This window comes from Strigops habroptila, chromosome 16 (assembly GCF_004027225.2).
Source record: "Strigops habroptila isolate Jane chromosome 16, bStrHab1.2.pri, whole genome shotgun sequence".
Classification (NCBI taxonomy): domain Eukaryota; kingdom Metazoa; phylum Chordata; class Aves; order Psittaciformes; family Psittacidae; genus Strigops; species Strigops habroptila.
The window spans coordinates 6,323,879-6,344,543 of NC_044292.2; the positions used below are offsets into that span (position 1 = coordinate 6,323,879).

At 41.0% G+C, this 20,665-nt stretch overlaps 2 protein-coding genes across 12 annotated transcripts in view; one reads left to right on the forward strand and one right to left on the reverse strand.

Annotated features, from left to right (window-relative positions):
* The window catches only part of MMP23B (matrix metallopeptidase 23B), a 17,814-nt gene extending 14,663 nt beyond the window's left edge, over positions 1-3,151 (forward strand). Inside the window, exons 7-10 of one of the 3 annotated variants that reach the window (XR_003994607.1) lie at positions 123-287; positions 1,009-1,119; positions 1,941-2,327; positions 2,729-3,147. Coding sequence is in view for 2 of the 3 variants with exons in the window: in XM_030508007.1 (XP_030363867.1) it covers positions 123-287; positions 1,009-1,119; positions 1,941-2,067; positions 2,729-2,903 (578 nt within the window). In the remaining variant the exon portion in view is untranslated. Of the gene's footprint in view, positions 1-122; positions 288-1,008; positions 1,120-1,940; positions 2,328-2,728 lie in introns of all 3 variants that reach the window. The other 2 variants (XM_030508007.1, XM_030508008.1) reach the window with 2 other exon arrangements.
* Positions 3,057-20,361, reverse strand: LOC115617480 (cyclin-dependent kinase 11B). Of its 9 annotated transcripts, none has more exons than XM_030508001.1 (20): positions 20,286-20,361; positions 19,609-19,743; positions 18,847-18,962; positions 18,189-18,313; positions 17,468-17,606; positions 16,796-16,926; positions 15,537-15,659; positions 14,299-14,394; positions 14,059-14,187; positions 13,229-13,294; positions 12,480-12,649; positions 11,674-11,764; positions 10,251-10,372; positions 9,837-9,942; positions 9,192-9,313; positions 8,186-8,293; positions 7,347-7,463; positions 6,926-7,074; positions 5,707-5,896; positions 3,057-5,404 (listed from the first exon to the last, which is right to left on the reverse strand). In XM_030508001.1, exons 2-20 carry the CDS (start codon positions 19,717-19,719, stop codon positions 5,312-5,314), a joined length of 2,304 nt encoding a protein of 767 aa, XP_030363861.1. In that variant the 5' UTR covers positions 19,720-19,743; positions 20,286-20,361; the 3' UTR covers positions 3,057-5,311. The 9 variants fall into 9 exon arrangements, with proteins under 9 accessions (XP_030363861.1, XP_030363859.1, XP_030363860.1 ...); XM_030507999.1 differs by having other exon boundaries at positions 12,480-12,655; XM_030508000.1 differs by having other exon boundaries at positions 14,299-14,397.
* Between the last annotated feature and the right edge of the window lie 304 nt (positions 20,362-20,665).

Consider the following 20,665-nt stretch of genomic DNA (forward strand, 5'->3'; position numbering starts at 1 on the left):
ACTGGGCGACCTTTGATAAGACTGTATTGTTCTAGTGCTAAACTATTTCCTCTGCTTTTACGCCAGGATTGGTAAATGTACTTCACCACATACTGACAGCTGGTTTTCCATTTCTCTTCCAGGTGTTTGGCTTACAGATCTGGTGCACGTAGCAGCACATGAAATAGGACATGCCTTGGGGCTCATGCACTCCCTGAACCCCAATGCCCTCATGCACATCAACGCCACGTTGACTGGGAAAAAGACCATCTCTCAGGATGAAGTCTGGGGAATTCACAGGCTTTACGGTAAGGAAAGCAAGGTTCTGCATTGGGCTGTGCTCTGTAAAGGTCTTGTCTGATGTCAGTTGCATCCTGTGGAGCTCTTGTGGCATTAGACCCTCAGCATTTGGCAGGACTAGTCTGTAAGCCAGCAAGCAGGAGCAATCCTACTCCTTTTTATGCAAAGTAGAGCTAAAAGGAGATGTAGCATTATGTATTTCCAGCACTGCTCACTCCAAATGTGATGGACAGGAGGCTGGAACTCTTACTGCTGTCCTGCTCCCACCTCCCAGTTCTGAGGAAAGGTTTCAGAGGGTTCAGTCCACTCTGTGTCCTCTTTTGGTTGGACTTAGATGTATTAATACAAGATGATAAAACTCTGTAAACCAAACTGGCTGTGGCAAGGTTCTCTCAAGCTCTGACACATTTACGTGTTACTCTTCAAACATTACCTGGTATAGGATTAGAAACAGCTACTCTTGAACCACTGATGCTACTGCCCAGTATTGAGACCACAGCTCTTACCATACGGGCACCCTGCTCTATCTAGTTATTGTATTCTATATTATTAATATATAATAATATTGTATATTATTGTACTTCTGGTTTAGATCCTTTCCTGTCCCAGCTCTACCATTCAACAATGTGTATATACATGAACAATCTAATTTAGGTGAAATGTCCATTTGTTTCTCAGAAGGAAGAGTCTACCCCAGTCCCTCTAATGCCTTGTCTCCTCCTGTTTCAGGATGTAAAGACAGGTTATTTATGTGCCCATCATGGGCACAAAAAGGATTCTGTGAGAAGCGCAGGAAGTTGATGAAAAAGCACTGTCCATCTACTTGTGACTTCTGCTATGGTATGGCACTTGTCTTCTGGCTTTCTTGGTGGGGTTTGCACAGAGGGAGGAGGTAGCAGTTAAGTGGTGTCTGCTGCAGGGATAGGCAGGATCTTAATTCCACACTAGACCTCGGAGTGCAGCTGAGCAATTCAGCTTCAGATAATACCTACACACCTTAAGAAGATGGACCATGTAACTAGCACTGCTTTCTCCATGACAGAGGTATTTTAGACCAGATTAATGCTAAAGATGCAGTCATATAATTACAAGCCCATATATTCTAGGGGACTGTTCATACACTGAACATATACTCTTCCCTATTTATGAAATGGGCAAGTTGATTTTTATCCACCTCTGTCACTTTACATGCCACAAAACTGTTATCTTTGCGCATGTATTACATGTCTGCCTAAGAACTGCTCAGTAGGAGTATTTTTATATATGTGTGTATATATATCTTTATATATATAGTATATATAGAGTATTAAAGTATTTATATTTATATATACACATATAACATTATATACATGTGTATATGTGTGTATATATACACACGTTATGTGTTATGTGTGTGTATACACGTGTATAATTTATATATGTATATATACACACATATAACGCATATGTATATATGCACACATATATGTTTTGTGTGTATGTGTATATATATATAAAAAAAATAGGTATGTTATATTTGTGTGTGTGTATATATAAAAATATAAATTAATACTTTTAGGGTTCCTTAGGTAAGAACATAATTCTGTGAGTGTTTTGGAATGCCCAGAGCTCAACCATGAGACATGCTGACTTTTGCCATTTTTTTCATCTCTGGTGGACAGAATTCCCATTTCCAACTGTCCCTCCCACTCTGCCCCCACCAAGGACAAAAACCAAGACTGTTTCTGAAGGCAGGAATGTCACCTTCCGCTGCGGACAGAAGATCATTCATAAAAAAGGCAAAGTTTAGTAAGTACTCTATCATTTCCTCTAGTCCTTTAGGAAGCTTTGCAGCTTACGTACCAAAAATGATGAGGAAGAATGGCAAAACCAAGTAAATAAGAACACAGTTTATCTTCTGGAGCATGTCACTGGCATCTGGCACCAGAGTAGAGAGGATCACTGTGAGAAGGGAGCCTGCAAATACCATCACAGTGTTGCAAAGCATTAAGTCTGAAAGCAAAGCTGAGTTCAAAAGGGATAAAATCCAATTCACCTATAGCACAAAGGTAATTCTTACCATTAATTCAGATTCCCTAGTCCCTATTCGGCAACAGAGAGTCTTAAATTTGCCCTTTCAGTTAATAATTTGTTAGCCGTTACTGATGAAGTGTGTTATTTCTGGATGTGTCTAAAATTGAGATGATATGCCCAGGTCCATTGGTTAGTTTAGACTGAGGACCCAAATTCCCATTAACATTCAGTAAGATTCAAGCTCCTGAAATACCCAGTTGGGTGCCCTGTTCTAACTGCCATGTGAAATACATAGTACAACTTGACCTTGTTTGGTTAAAGTCCCATCCTTGCTGTACAGTTACTCAGCAAAACATTCTAGAAGAACCACTCCCCCATATTGCATTGAACTAGTCATTCTGGAGTTTAATTTCTGTTCTTTTCCTTACAACAACAGCTGGTATAAAGATAAGGAGCTTCTGGAATACTCATATCCAGGTTACTTATCCTTAAATGAAGATCACATGAGCATCATTGCAAATGCAATTAATGAAGGAACTTACACTTGTATAGTGAAGAAAAAAGAAAGAATCTTGACTACTTATTCCTGGAGGATCAGACTGAAGCACTAACCCTGGCCCTGGACTGTAGAGCTTCAATTCTGCTCCTTCTGTTTCAAATTCAAAACGTTTCTTTGGCATTTTATATTTAATCTCCAGTTGTGCAACTGAACTTCTACATCAGCTGCTTCCACCCCTTGGGCAACAGAGACTCTGAGACTGAAGTACTGGAATGTAAAACTTTCCCAAATTACTTTTAATGATAAAGAATTTATCAAGTATGTGCTGTACAGAGAATTAAAAGAGTTGGTTTTTATAAAGTGTCAGATTTTGCAGTTAAACAGTGTGGAATTCCACAGAGTGCTGGAAAACAGGAACATCACTTCATCAAACGAACAGATGGATGGATCGTTGGCCCAGCTGCTGCAATGGAGGCAGAGGTATTGTGGAAGGAAAAGGACCAGTTACGCTCTGTAAGTGTTTTGCTGACCTTTTTTTTAGATCCTGGTACATCATAGCAATAGCAGAACTTGTGAAAAAGCGTAAGATCTAATATTACCTTTTAGTTGTCACAAAACCCTCTCTAATGATGCCATTCCACATTTTGACATGCTCAGTTCCAGCATCCACAGAACACCTTTTGTTCCTTCACTCACTTTCCTGTGGTTTGTATTTATTACTCATGTAATCTCATCCCTGAGGTTGTTTACCTCTGTCAGCAGCTCTAACATATCCTTAGGTGTCTGATCAATAAGCCTCTTGCCACCTTCAACAGAGATGAGGTAATTTCCATAAGGAATTTCCATCACTATCCTCCCCCAGTCACCAAGCCATGAACTAAATGTGCCACAGCCAACAGGAAAATTGTGTTAGTATTGGCTGGCAAAACCCAGTGCACTCCAATGTCCACAGTGGTGGAGCATTCCCTCACAGTTATGAATCCCTGACAGTCATGACATTTAGCAAAATCCTACTATTAACCCAGGATTAAAGCACCTACATTGCTCTTGCCTTAGGTTTAGCCTTTTCACTGGCTGCAGCTATACCAAGGAAGCTAGGAAGGAAATAACTTCCCAGAATGGAAAATGCACAGCACAGCCTGAAATACAAAACATGCACATTCTAATCCTTTAGGGTTTAGCACAGGCCATGGTTCTCTTTTCCTGGACTCTGGGAGATGTTGCAAAAAAAGCTCTGCTTCTCAGTAGGTTTTCGATCTCCACCTAAGAGGAATCTTGCTAAAATCATTCACATTTCAGTTAACAGACCAGTAATAAACTGGTTCTTCCTTCAGCACCAGACAACCACTTAGGCCTAAAGAGAAAATAGTTTTGCATTCTTCCACAGAAAAACCCCAAACCAAACAAAGGCAACTGGTTCCAAAATTTACCGCAATTTTAGTACATCCAAATTCTACTTCCAAGGCCCTTACCCAGGAAAAACCTCTTAAATTATAAACATTCTATCGGTTTCAGTACATTTTAAATTAATCCTTTTATTGGACTGGTGCCCAGCTCTGATTGCACAAATACCTCAGTATTTTCCAAATCTTCCTGTTCCCAGAAAAGAACAGCAGCATTGTAAATCAGACACTCAAAAGGCTGTGATATTCCAATGTGATTCCTCAGGAGAAAGGACTGGAATATGGCATTATACAGTCAGTAAAGCTGAGCTCTTCTTTTTAGGAGAAAAAAAAAAAAAAAGGCTGGATTTAAAAGAACTTTCTATAGAAAATAAAGTTTCAAAGTCTCCATATTAAATCTTTTTGATTTACAAAACAATAGAGTATTTCTTTTGCACCAGTGCCACTGTAAATACATGTATACAGCACAACAAACCACAGTCAGCTCAGCAGAGCACCCAAAAATATCGCCAGGGAGGGGTATCAAAAGCCCAACAAGAAAGAAACCTCAGGACTGGTATGGAGTTTTTGTCCTGAACTATATTCAGACACCTCCAATTTACTTAAACCAGACAAAAAAAGAAAGGGGTGTTTGCCCAGGCTGACAATATGCTGTAATAGTGTCAGCACAGATAAGTTTCCATTCTAGAAGTCTTAATGCCACCAACATCCAGTTTTGCTGCATGTGAAGAAATGAAATCCTTCCCACTGTTAAACAATTAAAAATGTATTTTAATTCTACAAATTTACAAGGAAAAAAAACCAAACCAAAACCCCAACAAAATAAACCCAACAAAACCTAAAAATAAACCAGAGACTGTTCCAGGATTGTACTTCAAGTTTTGCTTTGTCAAATTTTGTAATGATCCTTGGGCTTTTCAGGTTAATTCCAGTCCTCTAATGGAATGCAGCAGTCATACTCCACACCCAGCAAGAGCCTTTGCATCTGTGATGACATTTGACTTTTCCCCTGTGAAAACGATCTAGTCTCCCTGACGTGAAGAACAGAACCAGGGCACTCAGAAATCCACTCACATGAATGGTTCTCTTTGTTTTTTAATCCTCTTTCACACTGAGTTTAAAACTTGAGGCTGAAACCAGGTCCTGCAGCAGATGCTCCTTGAGTGGTGGTGGTCAGATGAAAACCTGTGTCTTTCAGATCATCATCACCCTGTGAAAACCAAGCACAATTCATTTATCAATAAGTGTCTGTGACCTTTCCAACCCCAAAATCTAAACAATGACAAAAAAAACCCCATCAAAGTACCTTTAGGAGATGAGAAGTAAATGTTTGATTCAGTGGCATCACAGCCCAGTGCAGCCCCCTGTGAACTGTTCCTAAATCAGGGTTTGGACGTGTCCAAGGACATCACAAGTCCATGGCAGGGGGTTGATGATCTTTAATGTTCCTTCCAACCCAAACCAATCTGTGATTCTAGGTCTGTGTCAGCTGCCTGAATGTGCTGTACTCACCAACTGACTGTATCCAAGGCCTCCCTCCGGTGGTCGAGGGCTGGTGCCACGTTTCACCCTTTGCTGTTCACTTTTTGCTGGCCACGTAGGAAACATGGAGGGGTCAATGGGAAGAGGAGTCTCCCGGAAATACTCATGCTTCAGCCCATCCTCAGCAGTAATTCTTCGGGCTGGATAGTATGTCAGAAAGCTGAGGAAAAAAAATCAGGAAGACAATTAAAATAGGGAAGAGAAATACTGAAACACAGTGTAACTTAAAATGCTCAACCAGTTAAACCACCTGCAATACAGAAACACGTTCTACTCTACTGTTAATCCCCCACAGCAGTGTGTTTTACACTTATGTGTTTCTGCAAGTTCCAGACCCACATCAGTACTACAGTATTATTGGGTACTATTCTCACCCAAAATAATGAAGACATAACCCTGTCACAGCCAAAGCAATTAAGAAGTAGATGACACTGATGTGACATTTATCTTTAATAAAGACTTGGACCTTTTCAAAGGAAATCTAAACTTCCACTAAATTATTCACAACTCAGTCAAAAACCTGGAGCCTCAGTCTTACATATTGGGAAGAGTGAAAATCCCTTTTCTTAAAATTTAATTTTTTTAATAAAATTGTAAGATCTAAAACCAAATCATTTACTTCATGTCATGAAAATTAAAGGGAATATTAGAGGAGAATAAAAATCTCTCAAGCCATTGTCAACCTTGTAATGAAAAATTAATTGGAATGCAATCAGAGTTAAAGAAGTGCGAGAACATCAAATGTGATGGAACTCATGAATATTGGAAACGTAGATTGCTATTTCTTAATTCTTTAATATGATCTCCAGAATGTACTGGGTTTCTTTCCTCCCTTTTCCAATTGTAATTGTTTTAACAAGATCCATGGGAGCCTACTCACCACGTAATTAAACATGCCATGAATGAACTACTACTAAAACATTTTTCTGTTCTTCTAGGGTATAGATGTGCAAGAAGAATCTTGGCTTGAGGTTTAACAGCAGCTGTTAAGAGCATAGTACACTGAATAAAGCTGCTGTGAGAGACAGTGAGGAACAGCATTGCAAGGGATGTCTCAGACAAACTTCAGCTGCATCAGCATGTTTTGACAAGGTCAGATGCACTGAAATACCATGTTTCACTATGAATCATTTTCTATCACTGTCATAGCATGTGAGCATGATTCCCAATGATGCAATGAAGCACTTACTTATTCATCAGATCAAACCCCTGATCAGAGAGGAGGGCTCCAAACCTCTTGCGCAGGTTGTTGTAGGGATACTCAGTGAACGTCATCTTCTTGACTGCCGGCAGCTCGTTGTAACCAGGCCAGATTTTTTCACTTGGAGTACCCAGATCCTGCAAATAAAACACCTCCTTAATAAACTCATTCTAGAGGGCAACCCTTCTGCTTACTTATTAGTTATCGGAGTTGGTTATGTATCCAGAGAAAACAAAGCAAACCAAAAACCATGGTCTTAGCATGAGTATTGTAAAACAAGAATCAGAGTAATGAGTCTTTCATTAATGTTGAATCTAACAAGAGCAACGAGCACTTTTTATATCTTACTACTCTCATGTACCTGTCTCTAACACAGTCAGTCAGAATCCACTGGTGTTAAAAACCTTACCTTAAAAACTTTGTTGATCTGGTCGATTTCTGACTTCCCCGGAAACAGGGGTTTCTGTGTTAACAGCTCTCCAAATATACACCCCACCGACCACATGTCTATCGCTGTTGAGTACTCCTGAAAAGAAGGGATATAGATGATATTCTAATACCCAAGACACAGATCTCAAATGTATTTATTAAAAAGTTAAAATTACTGTGAATTATAACACAAGTAATACCCACGTACACAAACACTTCAGGATGAAACACAAGTCTCCACAATGCTGCCTTTCCTTTTCGCTCACACACAAAGCATCACAACCAACAAAGCATTCTAACTTGCACTCTCTTGCAGAGATCCTTAGCCCTTATTTTGCCACAACAGCAATCTCAGGTTATGGGACAAAGCCTGGTTCTCCATGGTACATCTCTTCTCTTAAATGTCACTGAAGCCCTACAGATTTCATCTGGATTTCCACTATGGAACAGGTAATCGGTAGGGAACATTGCCAGAATGGTGCCAGTACCTTGTTCTGCTCCCCTGTGTCACAAATTATAGCCTAAGGTTAAAAATAAATACAAATCCAGCTGCCGAAGGTAACAGTGACAGTTTGCACCAGTCCAGCACCACCACATGGGCACTCTAACAGAGAAAACTCCATCTGTCACCCACCCACCTTCTGCCTGTGGAAGATGGAAGCTTTTTAGCTGTGTTACTAGGAAAAATAATACTGAAGATAGAGAATTTCCACCTCTAAATCAATATAAAATATTGAGCATACTTATATTTTGTTCATAAATTACATAGTCTGAAGAGTCACTCCTTTAACAGCCAGAGGAACACAAGGAGAAACATACCTTTGCTCCAAGCAACAACTCCGGAGCCCTGTACCAAAGTGTCACAACCACTGGTGTGTAAGGCTTCAGTGGAGATCCATATTCTCGGGCTAGTCCAAAATCTCCAACCTAAATGAAAACTGGTGATCAGTAACATTTCCAACATACCAGTGCCAGCATGTGCTGGCCATGCTGGCTCCTGCAGAGCTTCCAGCCTCCAGAAACAGCCACACAGAATATGCTGTTTCTTATGGCCCTTCCTTGTCTTTTTCCACTGCTGGGGAGAAAACATATTTCCCTGCCTGAGGCCAAGTAAGAGTTCCTGTTATTGATCACCTCAACAGAAAGCTTGTATGGGAGGGGGAAAACAAAGCCAAAACCAACAACAGATGCTGACTTCAACTTTGCAAGCAAGGGAAAAAGTCAAAGTCAAAGTCCAGTTTTCCTGAGAAAAGGAAAGGCTTAACAGCAGCTCTAAGATGTAAATAATGACAATACACAACTGGCGTCTAGAACTTAGATATAAGAATTGAAATGTCCTGATCTTAGTACTGCTTTTCTCTTAGATTTTTGAGAGTCTGTGAGAGGTTAAAATCTCCATCTCCACTAGTAACTGCACAACTCAGCACTACTACAGAGACTTACATTCTTTTTTAAGCCTCACAAGTTCTCAAGGTGAAAAGAGCAACCCCAGTTCAAACACTGATACTGATACAGAAAAAGTAGATGACACTGTCACACATACGTTGTGCTGCATCAGGGAGAAACACTATAGATCTTTATAGATCACACTATATAGAATTCAGTATTCTAGGCCATGCTTATTGGTGACATCCCAGCATAGATCTTACAGCTGTGGCAAGGCAGTCTCTTTACTTCAGTAGTGAAGTTCACTTCTTCACAACTGTATGTTTTACACCTCAAACCTCTTAAAGATTAATGCAAAACATCCTACCCAGCTCTTGATCTAGCTCTAAGACAGCGTAATTCTGCAATACAAGTGTGGGATCTCTCATGTAATTCTTACTTTTAAAATGCCCGAATGACTGAGCAACAGGTTGGAAGTTTTCAGGTCTCGGTGTAGTATCCAGTTGTCGTGCAGATGCTTGACTCCTCGCAGCAACTGAATCATCAAGGTTTTCACTTCACCTGAAATGATGAAATGAAGCCAAATGCATTTAAAAGCACAGTATAAACTGCACCATAAAAATATGTCACAGAACAAGAGCAGTTAAACCCACAGAGCTGCCAATAAAGCAGAATTAATCTGGATAGCTGCAGTGCTCCAAACAATGCTCAGAAATCAATGCCTCAAAAACGCAGGAAGTGGCCAAAGTTAAACCCCAGTGTTCTTTTCCAGTTTAGCGCAGGGGAAACTCCCTTGATTTCACATCTGAACCTCCACCCTAAGCAAACTGGATTCATCAGCCCAGTGTCACTATTAATATCAGCACTCTCCACCTACAACCCTACCTTGTGTTGGTAAAATCAGACTGAACAGAGAAAAAGCAACGAAATCTCTGTTCCAAAGAGCACTCATAGGACATTCCAAGGCAATACACGTCACTGTGCAAAGCTAGTTCACTGATGTCAGTACAGCCCAAGGACACGGAGGTTTGCACTGGCCTGTTTTCCAGCTCTGAGAATTACAGGAGACTATGGCAAACAGTACCTGGTAGGAATGGTTGCTTCATTGTTTCCATCAGACTCTTGAGATCGTGCTCTACGTAGTTCATTACAATGTAGATTTTATCCATATTGCTGCCTACAACAATTTCCTGAAACACAGAAACAAATGATGAAAACAAGCAGACAGGATTTTCAAAGCATGCAAAAATGAGTGGTAGAGATTTACTGGCAGGAGGATAAATGGAGCTGCCATTGGTGAAATCCAGAGAAAAATCAATAAAAACCCAACTCGTTTTTGCTAAACCTCAGATTATGTAGAGACAAGTTATGTCTATATAGTTTCATGGGTAGTATACAGCTGTTGACAGAAAAAAGTTCTGCTATGGATGCCACCTTTTTTATAGGGCATTTTAAAAGCCAAGAAGAAAAATACTTTTGAAATAGGTTTGAGCCTTACTCTGACAGTGACAATATTTAGATGCTGTGCTTTCAGGATAGTGTTTATTTCTCTCAGAGAAGTAATGGGAAAGCCTTCCTTCTCCTTTTCCATCTTCAGTCGCTTCAGAGCCACAATCTCATCTGCAAAGGAAACAGAATTAACTGCAGATCTCCCATCCCATAGCTAATAAAATACATGTTAAGAGGTCCCCCAGTGCTCTGTCACTAATTTAGTTGATGTGAATGAAAACCATTAAGTCAAGACATTGTGCTGAACCAAGAAGCGGAGTTGGTCTCACATTAGCAGAGTAAAAGCAAAAAAACCCCACACCACCACCACCAAAACATTGCCAAGTTTAAAGAATAAAATCCAAACCAACAACACAACCAATGGCTTTAGTGTATTCCAATATAATTCACCAGGAAAGGAACTAAAAGTGTATTTAAACTCCTCATCATAGTTGGGAAGGTAAGAGCAGACAGAAATGCCTCAAATGCAGTTTAACTCTGTTTAAAGACCCAACTTGAAAGGTGCTACTCAAAACGTTACTGAAGTGCATTATTTAATCTGGCTTTTGCATGATATTGTGGAGAATAATGGCTGTGTTAGTCTTGGAGCAGGCCTCAAGACAGAGAAGGAAAAGGAAAACAAGCTCATGGCAGTTGTCCAGTAAACAAGTGAACCCAAAGAAACCACAGTGCCAGCTGTGTGCTTCCACTCCCCAGAGGAGACCAAATGGTCCTGTTATTCTAAAACAAACTGAAAACCAAGGCAGCCAGAATTCAATTAAACCTCCCACCAAAATCACAGCTTGTCAGTTGGAACCTGACAATAACCCTAATTACTGTCTAGGTCTGCTTTGGAACATAGTTGTTTGCACAACTCTCTTTACCATCTGCCAACTCTATTTAAAACTGCAGATATATTCAAGACACTTGCCTTTACAAACCTGATCAGCAAAGAGATTGAGTTTTCACAATATAAATCCACTTGTATATACAAGAAATGGTTATTTGAGAAGCAGCTTTAAAACTGAAAAGAGTGAAATTTCTTTCTACAACAAAACGCTGCAGTGTATCCTCACTGCTTTCACAACTTCTCTAATCCACAGCTGCGCTCACAGTGACACCTGGTGGAACGCTAAAACCAAATTATGAAAGATTCCAACCTGGTGACTGTCTAGAGCAGATCCCAATCCAGAAATAACTGCCTCTGGAGCCAGAAATTGTCCTACACCACCATGGCCACAGAGATCACTTCTGAACTGAAAGAACTGCAAGTGAAGCCTGTATGTCAAAGTCCACATGCGATTAAGAGGCCTAGATTATTCTTGATAAAAAGAAAGTCTTTCAGACAGATTTTGTTCATCAGCGAGAAATGAGGAACTAACTTGCAGCCCTAAATACCAAGAAGATAATAACTGGAGACCACTTGTACTAACCAGTCTTCTTGTCTTTTGCTCTGTACACTACACCGTATGTTCCTTCTTCGATCCTGTTCAAACACTGAAATTCCTCCACGCTACGACATCCCTGAAAACAGACAGATGGACACCAGTTACTCCTCCAGCATCTGCCTGGGTGTTTTAAGAAGACATATAGTAAACTTCAGCACCTTCACAGGAACAGTTAACATTTACCAAGAGAATTCAACAACTCAACAATGTGGCCATGTGAGAAAGGTATCGTTGGGGTTCATTTTTACTTGGATCTCTTAAGGAATCCCAGACAGAGTCTGTGTTTTAGTAGATTAATGAAATCATTTCATTAACTCATCACTCATTCCCTTCTGCAGAGACTAAACTGAAACATCTGCCACAATGGCAAAGGCAGCAGCTCAGCACCTCAGCCTGACACCTTTCACATTAATTCAATTAACAAAAACATGCTTGCTCTTCCTATTTCTACACTTGATTGTTATCTACAAAAAGAACCACCACCAATCAACTTCTGTTCAGGTTAACAGAACCTTTCTCTCACAAGTATCTATTTTCAGAGATACCAAGATTCCAGAGTATCAAATGTATTATCACTTTCTTAGCAATATCTAGACGAGTAATCACATTTTTACCTTGTCAAAAAAGAGCAATATTTCACACAGAAATGTGTATTTTGTGATATTCCATCAGTAAGGCACATTCTGCCCATAAACTGTCTTAGGCACAAAGGTGTTTATGCTGTTAACAAAGCAGCTAGAGAAACCCATTTGCCTATGATATTCTCAAGCATCCTTTAAGTGATCCTCTACCTGAAGTGCAGGAAGATACTTGGGTAGCTCTTGTTTCAGTTCAATGGGGGAGGAAGCTGGCGAGTCAGGAATATAGTCTCCTTCTGTCATTGCATTGGACTGGGGGGTTCCCTCCCCTACTTCCTCCTCTTCTACTTCGCTTCCTGCTGAATCTCGGTCAAATCTCGACTCTGTAACTTTAAAGGTCAGAATCAATTGTGGAAAGAGGGAGCCCTTGGGACAATTAAGCTCAGCCTTAGACAATTAAGGATAGTGAAACTCTGATAACAAGGTACAGATGTGCAACTTATGCAACTTAAGCGCTCCTGTAATAATAAAGATCAATGAGAAGCCAAATTTCTCTTTGCAAAGGTGATGCTTTTAAGAACTCATTTACAATCATGTACATACAATTTCCAGTGTTAAATACAGCAGTCAGCAGAATAAATCTTTACGCTTTAACTACAGAATGAAAGAGAAAACTGAACCAGCATCTCTCATTCTGATTGAAAAGCTTTTTTGATGAGAAGACAGGATAAGAGACCCAAAATGAAAAAGGAGGAAACATTAGTCCATTAGACTAAGATCTGATCTCCTCCTAACAAAGACCTTGGAACAGATTGCAGGGAGTTTCTGATTCTGCTTTGGAAGGATGGCAAAACTGCAACAAGAAATAAATTCAAAACATTTTTCAATACTTGTAGAAAGATTTCTATGGCTGCAAAAATTCAGCCCACCCCATCTTTAAATATTCAGTATTTGCATTGTACCAACTGGGATGTGGTTTCCATTCTCCCGTTCCTCCTCTTCGCTCATTTCTTCTTCGCTCACCTCTTCTGCAAAACAGAATCAAGTTCAACTGAAAACTCAACACTTCTGAGGTTCCTTGTAAGGCAGATCACTACTGAAATGCTTTTCTAACTCACCAGGCCTTCACTTTCTTTGCTATCTAGTTCACTATCTACTTCTGTTTCCCTTAACTTAAATGCTTCCCCTTACTGAAAAAACTACACCTCTTAGCTTCCAACAAGGAATACAATTCTTACCAACTATCTGGGAATTCTGGGAGGGGGCAGGTGAATAAATTAACTCAGGAAACTGAGGAGTATTTGCTTATTAACTGTAATTGATTTTAAAGAAAAATACCAGCCACCAGAGCATGATTCTGTGCCTTTTCTTTACTAATCAATTACAAGAATGGCTGTAAATAGACTTTGTTACTAAACCTTTTAGAATTATGTTCATTTACTGGTACTGACAGGAAAACAAAGTGAAATTTGAGACATTTGTATTTCACCACCCCCCAAGTAAGTGCAGACTTATGCTCTACAGAGTAATTGTTATGTTATAAACCGTAGCCTTACACCACTGAGGAAGACAAGAATGGCTTTCAGTTCTCTAATCAAGTAATTGGTATTACCTCTATATAAAAGGATAGAATATGACTTGTACTTGTTTTTTTTTCTTTTTAGTTATCTTGACCTGTGAGGTCTCAGCCTATCCTAGACTAAGAGAGAAGGGAAATATTCAAATAAAACAATACAGCACAAGAAACAAAATCATAACACACCATTCTAAGACCTGCTTTATATTAACTCACCAGCTGACTGCTCAGATACTTCCTCAGAATTGCTTCCTGTCTCTTCCTCCTCCTCCTCTTCCTCTCCCTCTTCCTCAGAGCCTTCACTGCTGGACTCTTCCTCCTCTTCTTCTGAGCCTGATCCAGATTCTGTTTGGGAATGATCAAACACATAACTAAGTAGACACACGCTCTAGCAACAGTGCTTAATTGTACCATTGTCTGTTGATGAATTACATCTACTAAGCTGCATTTCATCACCTGATGAAGACTCTGCAGAGCTGGTTTTTCTCTCACTGTCACTGATGTCTTGCAAGTCTGAAAGAGGATCTCTCTCTTCTGGTTTCTCTTCTTTTACTGCTGAGACCATAAAAATTAAGAACAGGATGCTGACTGAGTATCACTTCTACTTACAAGAACATCCAGATAACTGCTTTACTTTCTGTGGTGCTGAAGGTGCTGTATTGGAAATATAGAGTGCTAAAACAGTTTCACACTCTGCTCAAAGACAAACAGCTTTTCTTAGTGCAGAACCAATGGCCAAAAATGTGGAGTATTGCCCTTTGGGGGTTTTAAATAGGATATATGCCTAAGCTCCAATAGGACTGATTAAAAAATAAAAAGTAAATTAAAGTAACATGGTAACAAGTATCACCACAACACAGTCTCACTAATGTGTACATACAGCCCTTCTTACCAGTGCTTACTACTCTAATGCAGTCCCTCTGGATCACCATAAAATAGCACATGTGAATAACTTGATTGATTAGACAACAGCTTCCAAGGACTTACTGCCTCTGCCTCCACCTGGGATTGCAGCTGATCACATCCTGCAATCAGCTGCACTGAAACAGTTACACTTAGTTTTGCAGCTACACACATGAAGAGGGCAGACATGGAGCTTTTCCTCTTTAACCAAAGACACTTTAATGCCAACTGTGCAAGTTCTCTCCTCACAGGTAGGACCTCCTAGGCATGGGAAGGACCATTTTCTGGCTTAGAAAGCAAAATTCACCATCTCACCAGAATACTGCCCTAAGCATTTATTGTCTTCTACAAGATGACAATATCAGTGATGCTTAAACTCTATTGATCCCAGTAAGGTAACTTTTTCAGGTAGCTTAGTTCCTAACAACCCAACTGGAGCTGTGTAAATCCCTTTAACCTGCAAGGGAATCCAACTACAACATTTAGAAATTCAGTCAGCTGCTTCTTTCATCACTGAATGAAGTAACTCACTTGGAAACTTTTTACATTACTACTTCTATTACTTAAGGAAAAATTCATTCCATTTGTCACCTGAATAATTACCTGCAAACCCAACATTGCTTTAGAAGACAGTACATGTTTATGAATATTCCAGGATTTTGCCACCACAGCTGCAGTGGACACTTTAGCAGAGTACCAGGGATAGGTGTTTACTACTAAGAATTAAACACTAGACGAGAACAGCTCCTCCTAGCCCCCAGGCAAAGACATTATAAAGTGGCAAATGCTACCTGGTTTCCTGCTATCTCCTTGCTCAAGCTTGTCTCTCTGCTGTCGTAATGGGCTGCGACTCCAGGGTCTCATTTTTACTTTGTCTCCATATTCTTCCCTCACTGTTCTATGGTGTGCAGAAACTAGTGAAAACAAAACCGGAAGAAATTGTTACATCTCCCTGCCCTAAGCAGAAGATTCTGTCTGCCACAACCTCCTGCTTTGCACCCTTTTGGTTCTTCCTTACAACTAAAGGGTAATGGGGAGGTGTGGAAGTGGAACCTAACTATATCTGGGGAAGTAAAGGACTATGATTTACCTCATGCACAAAACCCATGGGTTTGTACTACTTAGAGAAAGGTGCTGCCATACTTGGGAAACAGAAGCAAGATGCCCTACATATTGCACAGTAAACACCCTGAAACTAAGCCATTAATGCCAGAGAGAGAAGTTGACAGGCCAGGAAGATGCATAAAAGAATAAAACCAGGTTTAGAAGGAGCTGACAGAACATTTAGAGCCATAAAAATAACTAAAATGAAAGGCCAGATAAATTGAGCAGTATCAGTGCAAATACCAAGCACAAAAAAGAGCTGTTTGGTATGAGCTGAACAAGAAATAGCAGCAATAAATATGGCTTCTTCAACTACATTTGAACAGTCTCTGTTGCTTGATCACAGGAATGGGCTCCAATTTTCACCTCTGAAAGCTGGGACAAACAGAGATCCTTTAACCAAAAATGATCTGAATTTAAGACTGCAAGTATCCTCTGTGCTATGCAAAGTGAGACTCGTGTAGAAGTTGATTTAAATTGCTCAGTTATCAGATCTTCCCCACTTAACTGCCACTGCAGCCTTTTCCATGGTTGGAGTACTTACATGATCTCCCTCCCTTTGCAATTTATTTCCCCAAATCCTTAAAACACTTAATTTTGAGACTTCAATCTCTGTCAGATTGGGTTAGACTTGGCCAAAGAGTTCAGAAGCAACTGGGATCGTGATGGATACACACACACACACGCACACAGAAGACAATGTCAATTCCATAAAGCTTGTTTCCATAGGAAACCAGGCCAACAGAGTGGCAAAGACTCACTGACTGATCAGTATGTTGTGATATTTAAGGCATACAATATTGTACAACTTAATAGATTGGGGGGGTTTTCCCCTCCCCCATAGATACTCTGGCACTCACCTAAGTAAAAGTTGTTTTCTACACCTCCAGCCCCCACTGTGTCAGCAGATATTAAGCCCAAACAACATTTATACAGAGACACTTACCTTCTCTCCTGGCTTCCCGTTCCTTACGTCTCTCTTCAGCTCGTCTTTCCCGTTCCTTCTGCTCCCTCTGTTCTTTCTGCTGCTCTCGGATTTTTCTCTCTCGTTCCCTCTCAAGTTGCTCCAGACGATCTCTAGAACAGAATTATTTGCTGTTACATTACAGTTCACTACAAATTCAGCTTATGAAGGAAATCTTTCTTGCTATAAGAAACTACAGGGCCGTTTGATTTCATTAGCAACACCACCACTGACTGCACATCAGTCAAAATCAGACAGAGCTTTTCAGCTGATCCTTTGAACACAGTGTTTCAAAGACAAAGCCCATGGACTCTACAACACAAGAGCTTCTGCACCTTCCCAGGATTTACACAGAAATTCAGCAAGTTCTGTTAATAAATCCCCTGGTTCACACTTTTTTCATTATAGTAGAACACTGGCAATGAATTCACCTACAAATACCTGTTGTAATGAAGCCACTTACAAAGGTCATTAAAGTCAAGAACACATTTTCATTAGGCAACACATTCACAAGAACATGGCACTGGCACCAAAGCTTACAGGTTTTTGCTCTGAACTTGTCATTTCAGAACAATGAAAGGTTAGAGACAGACTGAGAGGAGGAAGCTGTTCATCTCTGCTGCTTTGTCACAGGGCAGGGAGGGATGGATGTACCTCTCCCTCCTGGAATGCTCCCTTGCCATTTCTCTCCGTTTCTGTCTTTCCCATTCACGACGGGCTTTATCCTGCTCTTCTCTATGTCTCTTCCTACGCTCATGTTCCCGTTCTTTCTCTTTCACTCTGGCATGTTTCCCTAAACAAACAAAAATGAATTTTGGAGTGTTACTATTCAAAATATTGAATGCTCCTATTTTTAGAAAGGAAAACTAGAAAGGATGAAATTCCTGGTAACCTATTTTCATGTTCTCTGTTATTTTCTTCATGGAAAAGCCCTAATCTGAAAGTGTGTTGGATAATTAAAAGATTGGAAGATCTTGCACAAATACTGGCTTTAAAATAGAAAAAGGTTGTTAATAACAGGAATACAACAGGAATGTTTCCAGAAAGGGTGTTTTTTTTCTGTTACAGTCAGGGAGAAAGATCATAGCTCAGCCCACTGGCTCAGTGAAACCAGAAAGGAGCTTAACAGACTTCAAAGAGTAAAAGTAGACTCTACGTCCCTGTCCCAAAATTATTTCTGTCCTCTCAAATACACACAAACCCCTGCCACTCCCATAAGGGCATTAAACAGAACCAAGGAAATAATACAATTCCTTTGTCCTATCCACTGTCAGGTTTTCTTTAGTTTGTAGTCACTGTTATTTACTCCCTACAGAGCCCCTGTTTGGCTTCAGGGAAGCTACCAGGAACGTTATCCAAAAGTAGGAATAACAACCTTCTGCTGAGTGACTGCGATGTCTGCGTTTCTCTTTCCTCTTCTCATCTTTTCTATGATGCGCTTTTTCTTTCCGTGACATTTGCTGCGGTGGTTTTATAGCCAAGGAATCATCTTCCTCTCCTCTAAAACACAAGCCAAAGTAACAAACTCAGGACGGTTTCACGGACTCTCAAACACACTGTGTGTCAGTTCCTCTTTTCTCCATTTTGAAAAGAATGCATTTTTCCCTCTTTTATTAATTTATATTAAAGTTAACTTCCACAATACCCCTGAACCAAGGCACTAACAGTATGTTACAGAGAATCATAGTCACATAGATGAGAAGTTAAGCTGTTAGTATAAGCACACTTTTGAATACACAAACAACTGGAGATGAATTAAGCACTAAAGAGAACTCAGGAGGCCTGCTTTAACTTAACTTATACTTAAGTGAAATATTACTACATAGTGGCCAAAACTGGAATACAATACACCATTAAACCTTAATCAGTACCTCAAAAAGATATCCTGGCATGTTCTATAAGCAGGAGATGGCATATCTGCATGATAAAGAACTTAAACTTGTCCCCTTCAGATATTTTTAAACCCTCTTCTCAGTATTTCTAAATGTTGAGTAACTCTTCCTAAGGTAACAAGGTTATTTTCTTACTCTTACCTGTCTTCCATAGAGTCTTCCCTCCTGTAAGGTGAGTTTCTGATCGTTATTTCCATGCGGTGATCCCTCAACTCCCCCTCTTCGAGAGAATCCCGCTTCGAATCCCTATCATCTGACTGCGACAGGAACACAGGAAAGGGAGAAACCAAAGTTAATTGTTATGTCACACAACGAAAAAGATTCAAATAGCTCTTCCATTCCTGGCTCAAAAGCCACCCTCAACTGGGGACACCAGTAACAGACAGTAAGTTATAAAGCAGAGACTTCATAGTTGTAAGCAGCTGAATGCAGTTTGATTGCAGTTACAGCTCAACTGTTGTAGATTCATGTAATTACACAAATTAAACAATTCAGCATTAACCACTGTGGGGTTCATTCTCCAAAAGAAAGTTACTCTGTACACAGTTATACAAACCCAAAGAGTAACATAGAAGTTATTAAAAAACAATTATTTAAACCCATTTTTCCATAAATACTTCAAAAAGCTCTTGCTTGAACTGCACCATCCAGGTAATCACGTAAGCGTATTCACCTGTTTTAACCAGTAACTATAAACCAAAGCCCAGTGGACAATGTAAGACTAATAAGACCTCAGCAAAGTATTTTGTCCGACTTTGGAATTAGAGATCACACACAAAACATGCACAAGAGCACAGAGGAATCCCACTGACAGAGTAAGCACCTCTGTTCTCATCAGGAAATGATGATACAGATGCTGAATGGAACTCAGGGTTCATTAAAACACACCAAAGGGCAGCTTACATTTTTCATGCGCTTTATCTCTGCCTTCTCCTCTTGCTCCTTCCTTCGTTTTTTTTCCTGAAGAATTTCATCTAAAGTTTTCACTTTCCAAGAATCCTTTTCATCACCCATTTGAGTTTAAAACAAAAAAAACCTCTGAAAAAGAAAATAACGTTAATAAACCTTACACAAACTACACAGTCCAACACAACTATGCCTATTTTACACTGGCTTTTTACATACAAAGATACACTTAGTAATTATTAATATACTTAATAATTCAAGTAAAGTCGAGCGGGACTCGGCCTGAACCAGAGAAGCCGTTTCACCCCGGTAGCTCACACCACCCTCGCTATGAACTTAGGGGCCTGCTCAAGTAACCGCCGTTCACAAGCGGGGTCTGGCGCTTCTCCGCCGAGGAGGACGCAGCGCCGGCCCGCCGCTCTCCGTACGGCTGCGGTACGGAACGGCGGACACCAACACCCCCAAACAGACCCCGCTCCGCCCGGTGCGGAGCCCGCCCACAGTCAGCGGCCGCGGGGATAACGCAGCCTTAGGGCCCGCAGCCGCTTTCGCGATTTCACCTGCGGGCCCCCCCCGCCCCGCCCAGCCCCACGGCCGGCGCCGCGCAGGGACCGGCCGGGCCCCGCCGCGCTGAGGGGAGGGAGAGGCCGCCGCGTCCCGCCGGCCCCACTCACCGCCACCGGAGACTGCGACGGGCAGCGCCGGGCAAACACGTCACCTCCGCCCGCCGGAGCGGGCTGATGACGTGCAGCGCAGGCGCCCTGCGGGTTGGGCTGTGGGCGACATCGCTAATGAGCCGCAGCCGTAATTAATGAGCCAACGGCCGCGGCCCGCCCACGCTGCGGGACGTGAGGCGCCCAGCGCCGCACACACGCACCTGGGCGGCGGGGAGCGAGGAACCGGCGCCACACGCGTCACCCCGCAGGATCACCCGTGTAATTACATGGAAAAACCAAAGTTAACATTTATTGCTCATCTGAATAACGCAGGATTCCAACGGTCGTTTAAACGCGTCACGGAACTACAACACAACCGAGGGGCCACGAAGAACTTA